General features: G+C 44.4%; 2 protein-coding genes across 3 annotated transcripts in view; one reads left to right on the forward strand and one right to left on the reverse strand.

The window, feature by feature from the left end:
• The window catches only part of SLC22A3 (solute carrier family 22 member 3), a 98,728-nt gene extending 94,200 nt beyond the window's left edge, over positions 1-4,528 (forward strand). The window contains exon 11 of the mRNA XM_002690372.7: positions 2,953-4,528. Within this exon, the coding sequence (XP_002690418.1) occupies positions 2,953-3,013 (61 nt within the window). The 3' untranslated portion in view covers positions 3,014-4,528. The remainder of the gene's footprint in view (positions 1-2,952) is intronic.
• Positions 4,529-5,118: 590 nt separating this feature from the next.
• The window catches only part of PLG (plasminogen), a 47,618-nt gene continuing 34,725 nt past the window's right edge, over positions 5,119-18,011 (reverse strand). Inside the window, 6 exon segments of one of the 2 annotated variants that reach the window (NM_173951.2) lie at positions 5,119-5,532; positions 6,558-6,703; positions 9,437-9,543; positions 12,013-12,153; positions 12,704-12,775; positions 14,851-14,968. In NM_173951.2, the coding sequence (NP_776376.1) occupies positions 5,371-5,532; positions 6,558-6,703; positions 9,437-9,543; positions 12,013-12,153; positions 12,704-12,775; positions 14,851-14,968 (746 nt within the window). In that variant the 3' untranslated portion in view covers positions 5,119-5,370. 2 annotated transcript variants of the gene reach the window in all.

Consider the following 18,011-nt stretch of genomic DNA (forward strand, 5'->3'; position numbering starts at 1 on the left):
AGGTGGGAGATTTTCTTTAAGATACTGCCATTTTATAAACCAAAATTAAGAAATGTATAAAAGGTATTATTAATAAAACTGTCCTTTTGAGAATTACACCATGGGAAGGTCTTGCTGTATCCAGAAAACATAAACGTTCTGCTGGCTGTGGGATCACAGACAATTATTTGGTTTGTGTCAGGGTACTGGGGCCAGATGAATGCGGCAGTTATCCAATCCTCTCCCTCCAATTGCAGTCATGCTAGAAGCCGGAAGGAGAGGAGAATATTGAAGGTTAGATGAAACGGGTGAAATGGTGAGAAAGGGAACGGGATCATCTTCGAATAAGACATCCAGACTTTAAAGGCAACTTCTCGGGCCCTAAAGGGTCTGTTCAGGGCTGGGTCACCCAGGAGGGCATCCCAGCCAGGATCACAGGGCCGAATGTAAGGAGGAGTTCAGCGTGGACTGCTGGATGCACAAGCCTGTGATGTGCCGTTGGAGTTTTAGGACGTCCGAGTCTCAGTGCTGCGGAGTCCCTTCTGCACACCTGCCATCCTCGTGGTGAAGGCCCTCTGTGCAAACACTCCAAGCAGAGGGACTGCATTCTCCCTTTTGACTCGACTCCACTTACTGCCGCTCATTTCCACAGTGAGAGTGACATACCCGTTCTTTTTATTTTTTTTATTTTTAAACTTTACAATATTGTATTGGTTTTGCCAAATATTGAAATGAATCCGCCACAGGTATACATGTGTTCCCCATCCTGAACCCTCCTCCCTCCTCCCTCCCCATACCATCCCTCTGGGCCGTCCCAGTGCACTAGCCCCAAGCATCCAGTATCGTGCATCGAACCTGGACTGGCAACTCGTTTCTTACATGATATTTTACATGTTTCAATGTCATTCTCCCAAATCTTCCCACCCTCTCCCTCTCCCACAGAGTCCATAAGACTGTTCTATACATCAGTGTCTCTTTTGCTGTCTCGTACACCGGGTTATTGTTACCATCTTTCTAAATTCCGTATATATGCGTTAGTATACTGTATTGGTGTTTTTCCTTCTGGCTTACTTCACTCTGTATAATAAGCTCCAGTTTCATCCACCTCATTAGAACTGATTCAAATGTATTCTTTTTAATGGCTGAGTAATACTCCATTGTGTATATGTACCACAGCTTTCTTATCCATTCATCTGCTGATGGACATCTAGGTTGCTTCCATGTCCTGGCTATTATAAACAGTGCTGCGATGAACATTGGGGTACACGTATCTCTTTCAATTCTGGTTTCCTCAGTGTGTATGCCCAGCAGTGGGATTGCTGGATCATAAGGCAGTTCTATTTCCAGTTTTTTAAGGAATCTCCACACTGTTCTCCATAGTGGCTGTACTAGTTTGCATTCCCACCAACAGTGTAAGTGGGTTCCCTTTTCTCCACATCCTCTCCAGCATTTATTGCTTGTAGACTTTTGGATCGCAGCCATTCTGACTGGCGTGAAATGGTACCTCATAGTGGTTTTGATTTGCATTTCTCTGATAATGAGTGATGTTGAGCATCTTTTCATGTGTTTGTTAGCCATCTGTATGTCTTCTTTGGAGAAATGTCTATTTAGTTCTTTGGCCCATTTTTTGATTGGGTCATTTATTTTTCTGGAATTGAGCTGTAGGGGTTGCTTGTATATTTTTGAGATTAGTTGTTTGTCAGTTGCTTCATTTGCTATTATTTTCTCCCATTCTGAAGGCTGTCTTTTCACTTTGCTAATAGTTTCCTTTGTTGTGCAGAAGCTTTTAAGTTTAATTAGGTCCCATTTGTTTATTTTTGCTTTTATTTCCAATATTCTGGGAGGTGGGTCATAGAGGATCCTGCTGTGATGTATGTCGGAGAGTGTTTTGCCTATGTTCTCCTCTAGGAGTTTTATAGTTTCTGGTCTTACGTTTAGATCTTTAATCCATTTTGAGTTTATTTTTGTGTACCCGTTCTTGATCCCCAAACCAGTCAGAGGTCAGATTTTCAAACTCATCAGGGAGAGTGTGGAGGGAGAGGGGGGTCATTTGAGGTGGCACTAGTAATCAAGAACCCTCCTGCCAGTGCAGGAGACATAAGAGACTCAAGTTCAATCCCTGGGTTGGGAAGATCCCCTGGAGTAGGAAACAGCAACCCACTCCAGTATTCTTGCCTGGGAAATCCATGGACAGAAGAGTCTGGTGGGCTACAGTCAATGGGGCTGCAAAGAGTCGGACGTGACTGAATGCGTGCGCATGCACACACACACACACACACACACACACACACACAGTTCTGCCAATTCAATCATGTTAAAAATAGAATTAAACAATTTGAAGAGATGGAGCTTTGGAGATGAGAAGGCCATCTGGATGGTGTGCAGGGAAAATTAATATTCACCTATATATAAACAGGAAGAATTAGGCCAACAAAAATTCAACTTACATGAATTTGTTTCTAATTTTTTTCTGTGTTTGTGTTTCATAATAAAAATTGGGTAAGTTAATTATGCCTAGTCCCTACCCTTGAAAAAGCACCTAATCAAAGTCTGATCTACAGTTCTATAAGTTAAGCATATTGATTGCATTCTGTAGTTACTTGTGGGGAAAAAAAGAAAACTACTTAGCCCAAGTTACTGAAATTTGTTATCATTTTCCCCTCTAAAACAGCACTTAATCATTTTTTAACTTCTCCTTTCTTTTGTTCACATCAGCAGCTCATTTCCAAACCATCTGTTACAGGGTAGAAAGTCATAAAGAATTTATATATGCTAATTAACTCCTGCCTAGGGTCTGAGAGCAGGTAAAAAATGAGGTTGGAAATAGTTCATTGTTCCTTTCAAGGCAGGTTTTTATGAGAGTTATGCTTGAGTGTATTAGATCAAAACCAACTATGATATTGAATAGTAATAAAGACTTCCTCATCACTAGTTGTATAATCTTTCATTGAGTTCTCTTTTCTCCTTTGTTAGTCCACATTCCTGTAAGTGTGGCAGGAAAAAGAAACCCCAGGTTTCAAGCTCTCACCTTTGAGGCTCCTGCCAAAGATGCAAGGAAGGAGCTGTTCAGGCTGGTCCCCGCCAAGGAGCTGATGTGCCTTGCAGAGATGTCGTGTGTATCCATTTCAGTGCTGCAGCTTCAAGTGTTTTTAATACTTTATAAAGACAAACTATCCAGAGTATTTTTATATAATGTTGGATGAATCAGGACATGTCGTGCTTTCAAAGTTTCTGGGAACATGTAACATGTGGCTGGGAGAGCCAAGAGCCCATTGCGTGCACAGGTTCTCCTGAGGTCTTTTTCTCACGTTGGGGCAAAGTGTCTGACCCACTGAGTTACAGCGAGACAAGAGAAGCCCCACTTTGTTCTCATGCTGGCTCCATCAAGAAGGCAGGATATGCAAACCAAGGATCTGGGAAAAGTGTACAGAAATGGGCTCAGCAAATCTGATGCAGAAACTGAGGCTCTGAACTAAGTGTTCTGAAAATTCCAGGATGGAGGAAGATTTGGGAAGGCTGTTAAAGAAGCTGAATCAAGGACCTCGGGTCATACGACTCTGAGCCTTTCTCTCTTAGCACCTGGCACTCCATAAGCTCCTGGAGCATCTGGGTTTGCAGCCATGTTCAGGTCTCGTTCCAGAAGAACAAATCTGTGCAAGCTGAGGATTCGGCTGTATTGTTTATAAAATCAGATTTGGTCTGAGAGATGAGTCAGGATAATCTTGATTCTCCTTTAGTAGACACTGAGAGCCACCTATTCAGTTTTTTACTGATGAAACCCATGGATTGTGATTTCATGGGTCTTACGATTTTAATCATAAAGGGATACTTGTCTTATATATAAGTTCAGTTCTATGATGGTGCCCACGGTCAAGAATGAAAACTATGGGCAGATTTTGTCAAGATTAAACTTGACAATTTTAACCTGTCTTGGGGAGAAGCTTACATTTTAGTGTAAAAGAAAGGTCAGTTCTAGCCATGTTTAGAAGAATTAGCAGAAGTCTTAAAGATGACTTTAGAAGTACTAAAAAGCAATTTGATTTTTCTTTTTTGTTTCTGAGACTTTCAATATGTGGAGTTTAAACACAAAAAATGCTGTCTTTATGATGTTCTGCTTTATGTGTTACTTTTGTTATATTTTCAGATTCAGTATGTATCTCATGCAAAAATTGTTTAATGAGTTATTTTGGGTGGGCCGGTAAAAGTGGAGCCAAAGGGTAATTTTGCCAGTGAGGAAGAAAATTTTCTATATGAACATGTGACAACATGTACGGTGTATGTGCTGATTGTAAAATAAGTTTTTAAGCCTTAAAGCACATCAGCATTGAACGTGAGTGTTCTGCTTTTCAATGAAATAAACACCATTCTCTAAGAACACAACGCTACCTACATTCTCCCTTTGTTCATACACACTGGTGTTTTTGCTTCCTTTCCATCTCTTTGCTACAAGATGACTGTTGTTCCTTGTATTATCACCTTGGAATTGTATTTCGAGTTGACATTTGAATTCTGATAACAATAAAAAGTATACATAAATTGTCAAGAGAAATCAGTTTTCATCTGCTCTCTTCTTTCTGAACATGCATCGCTGTAAAACACGCTTCCCACATGACAGAGTACACCACGGATCCAGGCAGCCAATTACTGACGGAAGTTAGGTGGTCCACCTTCAATATGCGTCCTCTGCTCCTTTCCGGGCTCTTTGCACCATTCCCTGACCCATGTGTGACCCAGAATAACATTCAGACTCTTCTCTGGTCTGGTGTTATATGGCATTTCCATTGCCTGGTTTCCAACTCTCTACCCAGGGTCTTCTGTGCCAGGCTCGAGCCAAGCTGTCAGTAACAGATTTTATTCCCAAGAGTAGAATTTGTTCTCATGATTCCCCACGTTGCAGCTTTGAACACATTCATCCCAGTGCCAAAAATAAAAACATTAAAGATATATGTCAAGGCATCCTTCATTGTCAGGGTGAATATACAGGTGACTTACTAGGATTTCTCTATTGATCTTACAGGCTTCTTGGTACTCTATTCTTTATGAGGAAGAACAAAACCTTTCAGGTCTGTAAGAGCTTTATTATTTACATTTGGTAGGATGGACAAAGAACATGAAAAGAAAGAAAATCAAAGAGTTAAATCAAAAGAAGTACCGAGTTTATTTTCAACAAATGTCATAGCTGTATTGCCTTGGTATTACAGAATCCAGCAGTCCACAGTCAGGAACATGTTATTCACAGCATCACAAAAAAATGTTGAGGTTTGGCAGAAGACGGCAGCTAAGGAGAGTGTCTTACTTGGTTGGATTACTGTCAATTATTTCTGAGCATGCTAGATTCCCTACCATGTTCCAGCTTCTAGAACCGTTGGTGCGTCACTGTCTCCCATCTAATTAATTCCTTCTCATAGTTTCTTCAATCCAAGGAACATAGGGGGAAACACGAACATACACACCAGGCTTATTGGGGCGTGCACAGCCAAGACCCCAAGAAGTGACTCCTTGCAGAATGTATTTGTCCTTCTCAAAGCAGACCAGAGGCCCGCCGCTGTCACCCTGTACAGAGGGAGGGGAAGCGGTGAGAGGACTAAGCATCCCTCCTTTCGTTATGGGATATCATCCTTCCATTACCTAAACATACGTTTCCCCAGTACTTGCACGCTCCTTTCCTTACTAACCAGGGGCTGGCTCAGAGGGTAAAGTGCAATGCGGGAGACCTGGGTTCGATCCCTGGGTCGGGAAGATCCCCTGGAGAAGGAAATGGCAACCCACTCCGGTATTCTTGCCTGGAGAATCCCATGGATGGAGGAGCCTGGTGGGCTACAGTCCACAGGGTCGAAAAGAGGCAGACACGACTGAGCGACTTCACTTCACTTTCCTTACTAATGGGCTTCCCCTGTGGCTCAGCTGGTAAAGAATCTGCCTGCAATGCGGCAGACCTGGGTTCAATCCCTGGGTTGGGAAGATCCCCTGGAGAAGGGAAAGGCTACCCACTCCAGTGTTCTGGCCTGGAGAATTCATGGACTATATAGTCCACGGGGTCGCAAAGAGTCAGACAGGACTGAGCAACTTTCACTTTCCTTACTAACATACTATTTGAACATCTGCTGTGCTTCAGTACTTAGCAAAGTATATTCAACAAAACCATACCATTTAGTGTTTCCTGGGGGCGGGAAATCCTTTATGAGAAGTGTACTCATCCCTTCAAATTTTGGGGGGTTTCTCTTAGGGAGGGTAACCCCAAGAACAATTGTAAAGAGGGTGCAGGGGGCCTTTGTCTTATACCGACCTCCCTTCCCTCCTGGAAAGGTCCTGCCCGCCAGCATCCTCCCAGAGGGGTGGGGGCCATGACCGTGATGTGGCTGTGCCCTTACAACCACCTGGAACTCGAGGGCTGAGAAATCACCCGTGATGATCTGAGTCAATCATCAGAGACAGGCGTTAAAGGTTTCTGGGCAGGTTTAGATGGTGGCCTCCGACTCACAAATCCTGCTCGAATTTGCTGCTTTGGGGCTGAAACGTCCAAGGGGCTGAGGGAGGCCGGCGCAAGATGAGCGCTGATCTCTCTCGTCTTTTCTTACCTGGCAGCTGTCAGTCCCTCCAATCAGATGGCCGGCACACAGCTCCGTGGGCTTGACCCTCCCGTCGAGATACTCGTTGCGATTACACACCTTGTTCTCGATCACAGGCAGGTGCGCTTCCTTCAGGAGGCCCTCACCAAAAGTGCCTGCGTTGAGAAAGATGAAAGAAAGGGTTACTGGATCCGAACCCTGTCCACATAGGAACTTCCAGAACAGCAGAGCAGGAATGATAGGTCTCCGGTTTATCCATGAGGTTGCATAAGACAAGGAGTCAGTTCCCAAAACTACTGGAATTCTTTTTTTTTTTTGACTCTTGAAAGTATAAATATTACATAAGCTTTCATGTTCCCACGACCTAGTTAATCTGGGCTTCTTCATGGGATTTTTGAGGTTTGTGTGGTTATCTTCTGCTTCTTTTTCCAAACTATAGAGAAATTTATTTTTAATATATGAGAGATTGAGAAATGCTAGCACCACTGCATGTATTTTACATGTTCTCTTCCAGGATTTTCATGTTTCTTTTACCTTACATCATTGTGCACCTTTTTTTCACACATTACATAGTAAGGATTTGAATCATCTTTATAGTGAGTATTTTATAATTCATCTTTATAATTAATATTTGAGTGGGGAGTCCTTTTGGGCTGAAGCAGATTTCTGTCCCTTGGACTCCCAGGAGATCCAGCCAGTCCATCCTAAAGGAAATCAGTCCTGAATATCCATTGGAAGGACTGATGCTGAAGCTGAAGCTCCAATCCTTTGGCCACCTGATGCGAAGAACTGACTCATTTGAAAAGACCCTGGTGCTGGGAAAGATTGATGGCAGGAGGAGAAGGGGACGACAGAGGATGAGATGGTTGGACGGTATCACTGACTCAATGGGCATGAGTTTGAGTAAACTCTGGGAGTTGGTGATGGACAGGGAGACCTGGCGTGCTGCGATTCATGGGGTCACAAAGAGTCGGGCACGACTGAGCGACTGAACTGAAATGAACTAAACTGAAGATTTCTGTAAATAGTGGTGATGGTTGTTCAACAGTGTGAATACACTAAATGCCTCTGAATTGTACTCGTCAAAATAGTTTAAAAAGTAAAATTTACATTCCTTTTCCAATTGGGTAAAGACTCTTCCATGTGCTTGTCTTCCCCACTGTATTTCTTTTTTGTGTGTAAGAAAAACTACTGTTTTACTTTGGCAAGTGGAAATAGAACCCTTGCACAATCACAAAAAGAAATGATATTTCTCCAGATGGACACACCCAGGTATGTCTCAGTATTTTCACAAATAATCCAGTTTTCTAACTTTGCAAGCCCAGCTTTCACGAGTTTTACAGTCTTTGCTTTCTTTGCCAGCATGAAACAGCCAAGAGACAAGGTACTACCTCTCCAAAGGCTTTTAAGAAACTTGGAAAATTGTCTTGTTCAGAAAACTCACACTGGAGTTGACAGGAGCTCCTAAGAGGACCACTGTTTGACAAAGAGGGCCGAGTCCCACTGCTGCTACAGCAGGGGAGGAAGGTCCTGACCACAGGAGCATTGAGTAGCGGATGTATTGTTTGAATTGAGTAGATTTGTGGATGGTGAAGCCTTATCAAAAATTTTTTGCTGAAAATTAATTTAAAAGTGTCCTGCTCTGACATCTGCTTTCTGAGCAAGACAGACATCGTGATGCGAGGGACAAATTCTCTAATTGACCAGAAGTTGTAGTGTGCAGAGGTGCTGCCATCCTGTGGCCACAATAGAGATGGCACGTCACGTCTGAGAGGCTGAGGCTAGGAGACTAAGGGTGACCTAGAGGGCTCAGCTGCTCATGGGTTAGGTGATGTCTCCTGATGACGGTGACCATGGGGATGATGGGGAGGGTTGGGGGTTGACCGTGATGCTGATGGTGAAGGTGGTGTCCATGGCGATGGTGGCGATAACGACAGTGATAATGTGAGATGGTGATGGTGGTTGTGGTTGTACAAGAAGCACAGGAGCTGCTAAAATACATCTGCAAAGCGCTGAGCTCTTCATATATGTTATCTTTATCTGCACAATGACCTTATACAGGTGAGAAAACTGAGGCGAACATGCAGAACATCATTTGAAAACATGGATTTTATGGATGAAGGTTTAGTTGCCAAATGGTACCAAGAGGTAAGGTGACTGGTCCCTTCTCTCTAGCCAGTGGCAGAGGCAGAACTGTGTTCCAGGGCTCCTGACTTCTGCTCTGATGTCCTCCACCAGCACTTCCAAAAAGTAAGGCAGAGATCTAAGACATCCTTATAATGTTCCTAGGCCCAATTCTGAAGGATATAACAATAATTTGTATTATAATATAATGCAGGACAAACTGCAAAGGGAAGCCGGGATCCCCAAATTATAGTTCGAGTGCTGATCCAGGATTTTGCAGGAACATCCCCTCTTGGTCCTCACCCTGTCCACCAAGGCCAAATGCCTTCCTAGAACTGGGACCTTTCTTTCTGCCCCCAGCTGTCAGTCTTCCCACCCTCTCCACACAGACACAGACCGTGCGGGTATTTGGGGAGACAGGTTGAACTATCATTTTGTTGCTGACGCACAGTATGTTTAAGAGCTCCGTGTGGTTAAGCTCACATAAATAATCTAACACCCTTAATCTGCAGCTGTGTCTAAACCCTACTTAGCTGAGGAGACAGTATTACCATTGGATTTATGGGCTGAGAGTCTCAAGGAAGCACTACCCCTCCCCTCGTCCATGTCCACGGATGGCCAATTATGGAGACCGGGCAGGTACCCAGACAGTCAGGAAGGGAGTGGACCTCATTCACTGGTAGAAATTGGTACACACGCCCATTTTCTCATGTAGGCTGCAGGTCAGAAGCAGTTCATCATGTGAGTCATGAGATTTATCTTACCTTGGGTTTCTCCCCAGCCAGTGATGTAACATTCTGTCCGGGCTGCAACCATGTAGTTCGGGGGTGGCAGACAAGCTGGGATTACCTCTTTCGTGATGATGGCAGGTCTGAAAGGAAAACATCGAAAGTTGCATTTGACTGCTAGGCTGGAGGCTTCTACCATTCACTGGATGAAAACATAAAAGTGTTAGTTGTTCAGTCGTGTCCGACTCTTTGCGACCCCATGGACTGTAGCCCACCAGGCTCCTCTGTCCTTGGGATTCTCCAGGCAAGAATACTGGCGTGGGTTGCCATTTCCTTCTCCAGGGGATCTTTCTGACCCAGGGATCGAACCCGGGTCTCCTGCATTGCAGGCGGATTCTTTACCATCTGAGCCACCAGGGAAGTCACTGGTTGGTTACCCACAGTAGGATGCCACCTGCCTCAGCCCCAGAGCCCTCCCAGCTGGTATTTCCTTGCTTCACTGACAGCTGAAAACAACTTTTCACCCTCACATTTGCCTATAGTATCTTACAAGTTAAACAAATAGAACGTTTTATTTAAAAGGTACCAGTTGTGGACAAGAAACCAGAGGTGGGAGCAGAGATGACAATGACTTTTCTTGTCTCTTCTGGCACTATGGGAACTTCATACCATGCACGCTTTTACATCAAGTTAATAGGGGTTCAATCAGTAGGTGAACCATCCAGCTGAAATACAGGGCTTTAAAAATAGCAAGTGCCTTGTGTCACCAGGAGCAAGCTGTCCCATTTTTGGGGTCCTCAGTTTCCTCACCCATAAATGTCACAACACCATGGCTATAAGAATCTGATACAATGCAAGACACCAAATGAAAGAGGATTAGAAGTAATCACCTTGCATAAACAAAGTAGTATGTTTAAAAAAAAAATAAACTTTTGCATGCCTTAGAATTCCAGAGAATCAAACATCAGAACTTTGATTTTTTTTAGACTTGATTCTATCTATTTGTAGGGCTTCCCAGGTGGCTCAGCGGTAAAGAATTCGGTTGCCACTGCAGGAGATGCAGGTTCGATCCCTGGGTGGGGAAGATCCCCTGGAAGGGGAAATGGCTACCCACTCCAGTGTTCTTGCCTGGGAAAACCCATGGAGAGAGGAGCCTGGCGGGCTACAGTTCACAGGGTTTCAAAGAGTCGGACACGACTGAGTGACTGAACCACCACCATCCTCTTGGAGTCACCAGAAGAGCCCCCGCCTCTCACAAGGAGCAGCCCACACTCACGTATGGGTTGCTCTCGTGGAACACTGATGACTGAGACTCCTGGGGTGTGGGGCGGCCTGAGGGTGGGTTCCCAGAAGCGCAAACGTATCAGTCTATCAGAGAACACGTCCAGAACCTCATGTTTACTAAATCACCTGTTTGAGGAGCAGAGCTTCCTGACAGCCCAGGGGACCGTGAAGAAAGGAGAAGAAGCTGGCTAAGCTGAGAAGGCCCTGTCTTCCCTTTCCAGGAGGGAGTCACTCCTCAGTGGACTGACCCAGGAAATGCATGACGTGTTTCTGCCCGGACCCAGAGAGCCCCCCTCAGACCCTTGACTGCTGGCCTCAAGGGTCCACTGGCCTGGCCGTCCTCCTCATGGTCACTACCGCCCCCTGTCACCTGGGACCCATCAGCCCGCCATTTTGGCTGTCCATCTTGTGACTGTTTTCGAAATAGCTGTCTCTTTATTTAGCTCACTCTCTTGAGACCTGTTTTCAAATACCGCTAACTTTTAAGTGACAGAAAAAAAAAATGGATCATTTTGTCAGACTTAATAAAACACCCATCCAACAGGAAACATAAAACCAGAGATAGGAAGACGAATGTGCTTTTGTGAATTGTGAGTGTGTGTGCACGCTGCCTTTCTTTTTTAAAGTGCTTTGACATACATAATTGCGATTGATTCCCCCGAGCATATTATTACGTTGAAAAGAGAATGTCAACCTGGAATAACTGAATAATTCTCTGATTATGAATGTATACTAGCTGACTGGGGAACTTATTGAAAGTGAAGGCGTTCAGTCGTGTTCGACTCTGCAACCCATGGACTATAGCCCACCAGGCTCCTCCGTCCATGGGATTTTCCAGGCAAGGGTACTAAGATGGGTTGCCATTTCCTTCTCCAGGGGGTCTTCCCAACCCAGGGACTGAACCCAGGTCTCCCGCATTGCAGGCAGACACTTTACCGTCTGAGCCAACAGGGAAGCCCCAGGGGAACTTAGTAAGTGAGAGAATTGTAGGGATAACCTGTACCTCATGCTTCAACACACTCTTTTTCCACGTGAGGAAACTGAGTCCCGATGCCTCTGTCATGACCACGTGGGAAGAACACCCCCTAGCTGCCACCCTCCCCTGTATTCTCCCCTCCGCCCACCTCCATCCTCACCCAGCGCCTGTAGCAGGCGAGCAGGGCTGAGCCCAGGTTTCCTCACTTGAAGGTCAATGCTCTTCCCAAAGCCTGATGCCTTTGGGGTCCTAGCTGGTGCCAGCCCCACACAACTCTGTTACGGCTTGTAAATCCAGCCACGAGCAAAAGTTCTCAGGGCTTACAAGGTGAACGTCGTGGGCAAACCAGTACCTGCTCAGCTTGAGTAAGGCAATGTCCGCCTGAGAGGGCTCCCGGAACAGCCTGGACACTGGTATTTCCTGGACACTCTGTTCCCGGACTTTCTCGTTGTGTGCACCCAGGATGACCTTGTAGAATGACAGCGCTAAAATGCTAGAGAAGACATCCGCATTAGCAGCAAAATAGGGGCCAGCCCTGCGTTGGGTGCCCTTTGGAGCCATAAACACCACGTCTCCTCCCCGCTCAGCTACCTACAATCGGAGGCCTCTGAATGGCAAGAAACAAGTTCTCGGTCTTCCTGAACCTGACAGTTAAGGAAGATTCTCAGACAACAGAGGACGAATGAAACCAACACTGAGGTTGGCACAGGGCAGACACCAGGTCTGGAGCCTGGGGAGACCAACGCCCCTCATGGCGAAAGGCTCTGTCTTGCTGTCGATCCTGCTGCAAACTGCCGGACCAGGTCTGCCTCTTCGTTTCTCTCCTGAAACACCCCCTCCTCTCCCATCCAGCGGCCCTGGCCATTCTGCCCTTCACATCCACCTCCCGCCCCCCACCCCCGTCCCCAGTGTCACTGCCCTGGAAGGAAGGAGGAAAGGGAAGGAGACAAGGGAGGAGAGAGGGGAGGGAGAAGATAAAGAAAAGGAGGCAAGGAGTCTTGAAGACAAGGAAGTCTTCGTGTCTGGGATCCCCTAACACATACTTGTCCAGGCAATGGGCAGCAGTCAGCACCCACTTTGGGGATATCAGAGTTCCTCCACAGAAGTGCCTCGAGCTGGAAGGAAAATGTGCCAGGATTTTAGTTAAATCTGATGATTTAATTCTACAGAAAGTCCGAAAGTGGTGCTTACTCTGCTTCGAGGTCATTAATGTTCCCAAAGGACGAGGTGGCAGCAAGGACAGTAGGAGTTTTGAGCTTCCTGCAGTAAGTGGGTCCTCTGGAGGTCACCCCACCACTCGGGGGGTGGGGTGGGGTGGGGCTGGGGCTCAGGCCAGGCCTGGCCACAGGGGAGCAAAGTGGCATGGCACCAACAGGAGGCCCTTTGGCCCTGGACTCCAGCCCACTGAGGTCTCCTCTGTTTCTTTTGGAGGAGATCTGTGTAAGGCCTGACCAGTCATTCTTCAGGGTGCCAAATGGGATCCTGAGTGGCCCGTGATTCGGGGCCATCTGCTCATGCTATTTGAGAAAGTTCGCTTTGGGGCGGGGGAAACATCCCCTAAATCATTCACGTTGTAGAACTGCTGGGGTGCGATATAGCTCATAAAACTCACATGAGCCGCTCTGAAGACCATCATAATGGAAGAGACACAGATGCAAGTGAATGGGAGCCAGCAAGGCAATTATCAATCAGGAAACAGACCCCAGCGCAGCTTGGGAAAGAGAGACTAGAAAATACGTGAAAGCAGTATCGCAGGATCAGGTATCGCAAGCAGTTACTACGTGATAAGGCAAAGAAAAGAACAGCCAAGGCAGCCACAGAAAGATACGGACCAGAACAGCATCTCACCAGCGAACGGAAGAAGGACCACAGAGCGCCGCGATTGGGCGCATGCGCACTGGTGCAGCCTTGTGCCGAGGAAGCATCAACAGGCGGATCAGCCTGTTTTCTGTGTGGGCTTTGAATGGGACACCCAGGAAAAGGGACTGATCAAAGGCGAACACCAGTCAAAGATCACCAGAACCGTCTGGGTCCTGGAGGACGGGGATGATCACGCTTCAGTTATGGCTACCCTCCACTGAAGAAGGGGTGTTTTTTATATGGGTGAGCATCTTTTGGTTAAATTCAGTAGTTCACAAAACTGTTGAAGGAAGGGGAAAAGACTCTGCATCTGTGTTTTAATATTATAGATAATTTTATCTTTACCCTCCCCCACGAGGTGTCTCATTTCTAAAAATATCCCTTTCTCTTCATTTTACAAAGCCACAGTGGGTATCTATATAAACCCTCAAAGCATCTTTCATACTTTTCCAGCAGGATTGGAGCTTAGTATAAATTGCTACATTTAACAATTCTGATGACAGCTACCCAGATCAAAAAAAAAAAAAAAGATTCTAATTTCAAATTATTTTCAAATTAAATAACATAGAAAAGAACATTTAAAAAAAGAAGCAGAATCACAGATACAGAGAAGGAACTTTTGGTTACCAGTGGGGAGAGGGGATAAGGGAGAGGGGAGGGGCCATACAGGGGTAGGGGATTAAGAGGTAGAAACTATTAGTTATAAAATAAGCCACAAGGACATATTGTACAACATAGGGGCCATAGCCAATATTTTATTACATTATATTTTATAACGATAAATGGAGTATAACCTTTAAAAATGGTGAATCACCCTATTGCAAAACTGAAACCTATATAATATTGTACAGCAACTATACTTCAATTTACAAACACAGAAAAAAAATTTTTTTATAGTTTTCCTTACTCCTTTGTTGAACTTAGAGGCAGGTTCTGATACTGGGGGTATGTGGATTTAGTTGAATGCAGAAAGGTTTTCTGTTTGTTTAATTTTCATTGGAGTATAGTTTCTTTGCAGTGTTGTGTTAGTTTCTGCTATGCAGCAAAGTGAATCAATTATACATATACGTATGTACATACATATACAGATCTATCAATACATATACAGATAGGCCCTCCTGTTTGGATTTCCTTGTCCTTGAGGTCACCGCAGAGCATGGAGTAGGGTTCCCTGAGCTGTACAGTAGTTCACATTAATTATCTGTTTTATACACAGTAGTGTATATGTACATGTATATGTATATATGTACATATGTATATATGTCAACCCCAAGGTTTTGCAGAGCGTACCCAGAAGGATGGAATAAATCATTTCTGGAAATGGTGTTACCTTCTTCGAAGGCTGACTTGCCAGGGCCAAGAGTGTGGCTTGGACACACACCCACCTACAATCCTTCCAGAACATTTCTTCGGCTCCACTTTGGGCTTTCCACAGTCGAATGAGGACTCTGTGGCACAACGTGGGAAGATTTGCATTTGAAGACGTGAAAGAGAGCAACTCATGATGAAGTTGTGACTCGTCGACGCACTGAATTTTCACATCCCCAAACTCAAACTAAATAGTAGACTCATAAACGTCTCTTGGAATATTTTTTTCTAAGTTGCAAGAAATGGTAGTGGACAACACAGAACCGTCTCCTTTCTAGAAAATATAAGTGCTTTTCTATTCTACTGTTTTCTTAAGGAAGTGATTAATTGGGAAGAGTTAGGCATTAGAATGAGAGTTTTGTGGAGAAGAGCTTCACTGACACAAGTTGTTATTCTGACTTGAGGTGATCTATCTAGAGACTGTATCGTTACTCCCATCATAACCACCACCATCATCTGAGCCATGTAAAGTTTGCTGAAAACCATAATTGTCATCCCCATTGGAAGGCAATAAGAGTATTTTTTAATTATGAATCTCTGTGTGTGCATGTATGTGTGGGGTGTGTGCATATGTTTAGCAAGGATAACTATCCTAAACTAATGCTTTCTCTCGGCCAGTTTCAGGACAGCTCTTCCAGGAAGCCTCCCAAGACTAACCCAGCGCCTCAGGGATGACTTCCATTCACTTGCCTCTCTATTCATCTCCCACCGGCTTTCTGTCTCCACCTGGCCTGCAGGGTTCCTGGAGATTGGGGTGAGTGCTCCATCTCTGGTTGGTATCACTCACTAACGTCTAAAACAGTTCAGGGGGTACATAGGTATTCATAAATGCTTCTCCATTGTCTGGAGCCCTTTAGGATCTTCAAAAATAGAAGCATAAGTCATAGTTAATAATAAATATTATAAGGAGAAAAGTTTTAGTCTTAATCAACCAAGAGATTTTTATCCTCTAGTGAAGCTGAAACCTGAATTTTCCTAATAGCTTTCCAATTTTCTTGGCCTATTCTGAGAATCTATATAGAGAAGTTTGTTGTTTTTTTTTTTTTGAAGAAGGATGCAATATAATCAAATCCTACTTTCTAATACTGACCTTAATTTCTCCTACTGTGCCTTACACAGAGTAGACTTACAGAAATGGACTAAGGAAAGAACAACCACAGATATTATGGTAACCCTGGTCTCACTATTCAAAATAAAACTTAAGTTCTACTTATTTTTAATTACAATACTTATTATTTGTACTGTTTGTGTTGGTAGAATTGAAATGAGTTGTTAACCCAACGAACAAAAATTTGCAATTTAAAATAAATGAATATAAATAAATAAAACTATATTTTAAATGGGCATCTTTCAATTTTTGAGGTTGATATTAAAGAGAAAACCCACACAAGCCCTTGGTAAAATTGAGAAGCAGAATACTGGGCTGAATAGAATGTAGTTCTGATTTCAAATTGTTTTACTATGTTATTCTGTGCAGTTTGCATGGTGCCATTTGTTTTAATAACAGAATATTTACACAAATTTTTCAAGTGAGTTGCTTAAAGAAGTTTATGTGTAGCCTAAAAAGTTAAATCAATGGTACTTTTTTAAAGATGTTTTCCATGTGAGTTACAATGTAAAGTTTGGAAATTTTAAAAGTTCGGAAATTTCCCAGGGAATGAGCAATAAAAATCCTTTTTTAAAAAGAGGAAAAAAAATGAAAATAACCTTTTTAAAAAGTCATAGCTCAAAGAGACTTCACATTCTGAAAAATCGAATAAAATTAGCAAAAAAAAAAAATACAAGTACACACAAAAAGTCCCCTTAACCTGGGACAGCCACCCTTTTAAGCACTGACCTGTCATACTGGAGGAGCTGTCATTTGAGATTTCATTCATTTATTTACTGATTGAGCAAATGTGTTCAAATATATATATATGTAGTGCCAGGCATTGCTCTAAGCACCAGGAAAAAGGAAATATTAATAGCTGAGGTTTGTAATCTTTACATTCTGATGGGTGGGTGTGTAGGAAGATGTTACATTGGAGGGTTCAACAGAGGCCCCAAAGATGCTCCGGGAGGGTGTAAGATAAACCTCCATGTGCAGACTTCTAGAAATGGCCTCCCGGAATTTCCCGGGTGGTCCAGTGTCTAAGACTTCACACTCCCAATGCAGGAGCCCAGATTCGATCCCTGGTCAGGGAACTAGGTCCTACATGCCTGCCACTAAGACCTGGTACAGACAAACAAATAAATATAAAAAAGAAAGAAAGAAATGGCCTCTTTTACAATTGATGCTTTTGAACTACAGTGTTGGAGGAGACTCTTGAGATCAAAGCAGACTGCAAGGAGATCAAACCAGTCAATCCTAAAGGAAATCAACCCTGAATATTCATTGGAAGGACTGATGCTGAAGCTGAAGCTCCAGTACTTCAGTCACCTGATGTGAAAAACTGACTCATTAGAAAAGACACTCATGCTGGGAAAGATAGAAGGCAGGATGAGATGGGGATGACAGAGGATGAGATGGTTGGATGGCATCACTGACTCAACTGGCATGTTTGAGTAAGCTCCGGGAGTAGGTGATGGACAGGGAAGCCTGGTATGCTGCAGTCCATGGGGTCGCAAGGAGTCAGACACGACTGAGTGACTGAACTGAACTGAACAATTCTGGTACCCTCACCCAAGTCAAGGATGGAAAAGAACCAGGTTCTTAGAGATGGATAAAAGAGGAAAGGATGGAGAAAGGACTGTCTCAGTGTGCGGTCCCCAACTGCATCATGATGTGGCCATGTGATCAGAGCACGTGGTCTGTTTGCTGACACCCATTTCCTGCAGAAGGATCCCCAAGCCTCCTGACACTCAAGAAGCCTGTAGCGTCTGCTGGTGGCCGAGGGCTGCCCCTGGGATATTACTGTAGGTCCCTTTCTGTGGGCATCAGAAGTCCATGACTCCCTGGCACAGCTATAGAGCCAGGGCAGGAATGGCATGAAAGACAACAACTTAAAGGCAACTGTGCCAGATAGGCACCCTGTCCAAGTCAGCGAGCCCGCACCCCAAGAGGCAGTGGGGGTTCCAGAAAGCTGAAGGGTAGGAGGGAGGAGCAGAAAGGGAGGCACAAACCCCACTGGGGGCCATGAGGTA

Source organism: Bos taurus, chromosome 9 (genome assembly GCF_002263795.3).
Source record: "Bos taurus isolate L1 Dominette 01449 registration number 42190680 breed Hereford chromosome 9, ARS-UCD2.0, whole genome shotgun sequence".
NCBI classification, from domain to species: domain Eukaryota; kingdom Metazoa; phylum Chordata; class Mammalia; order Artiodactyla; family Bovidae; genus Bos; species Bos taurus.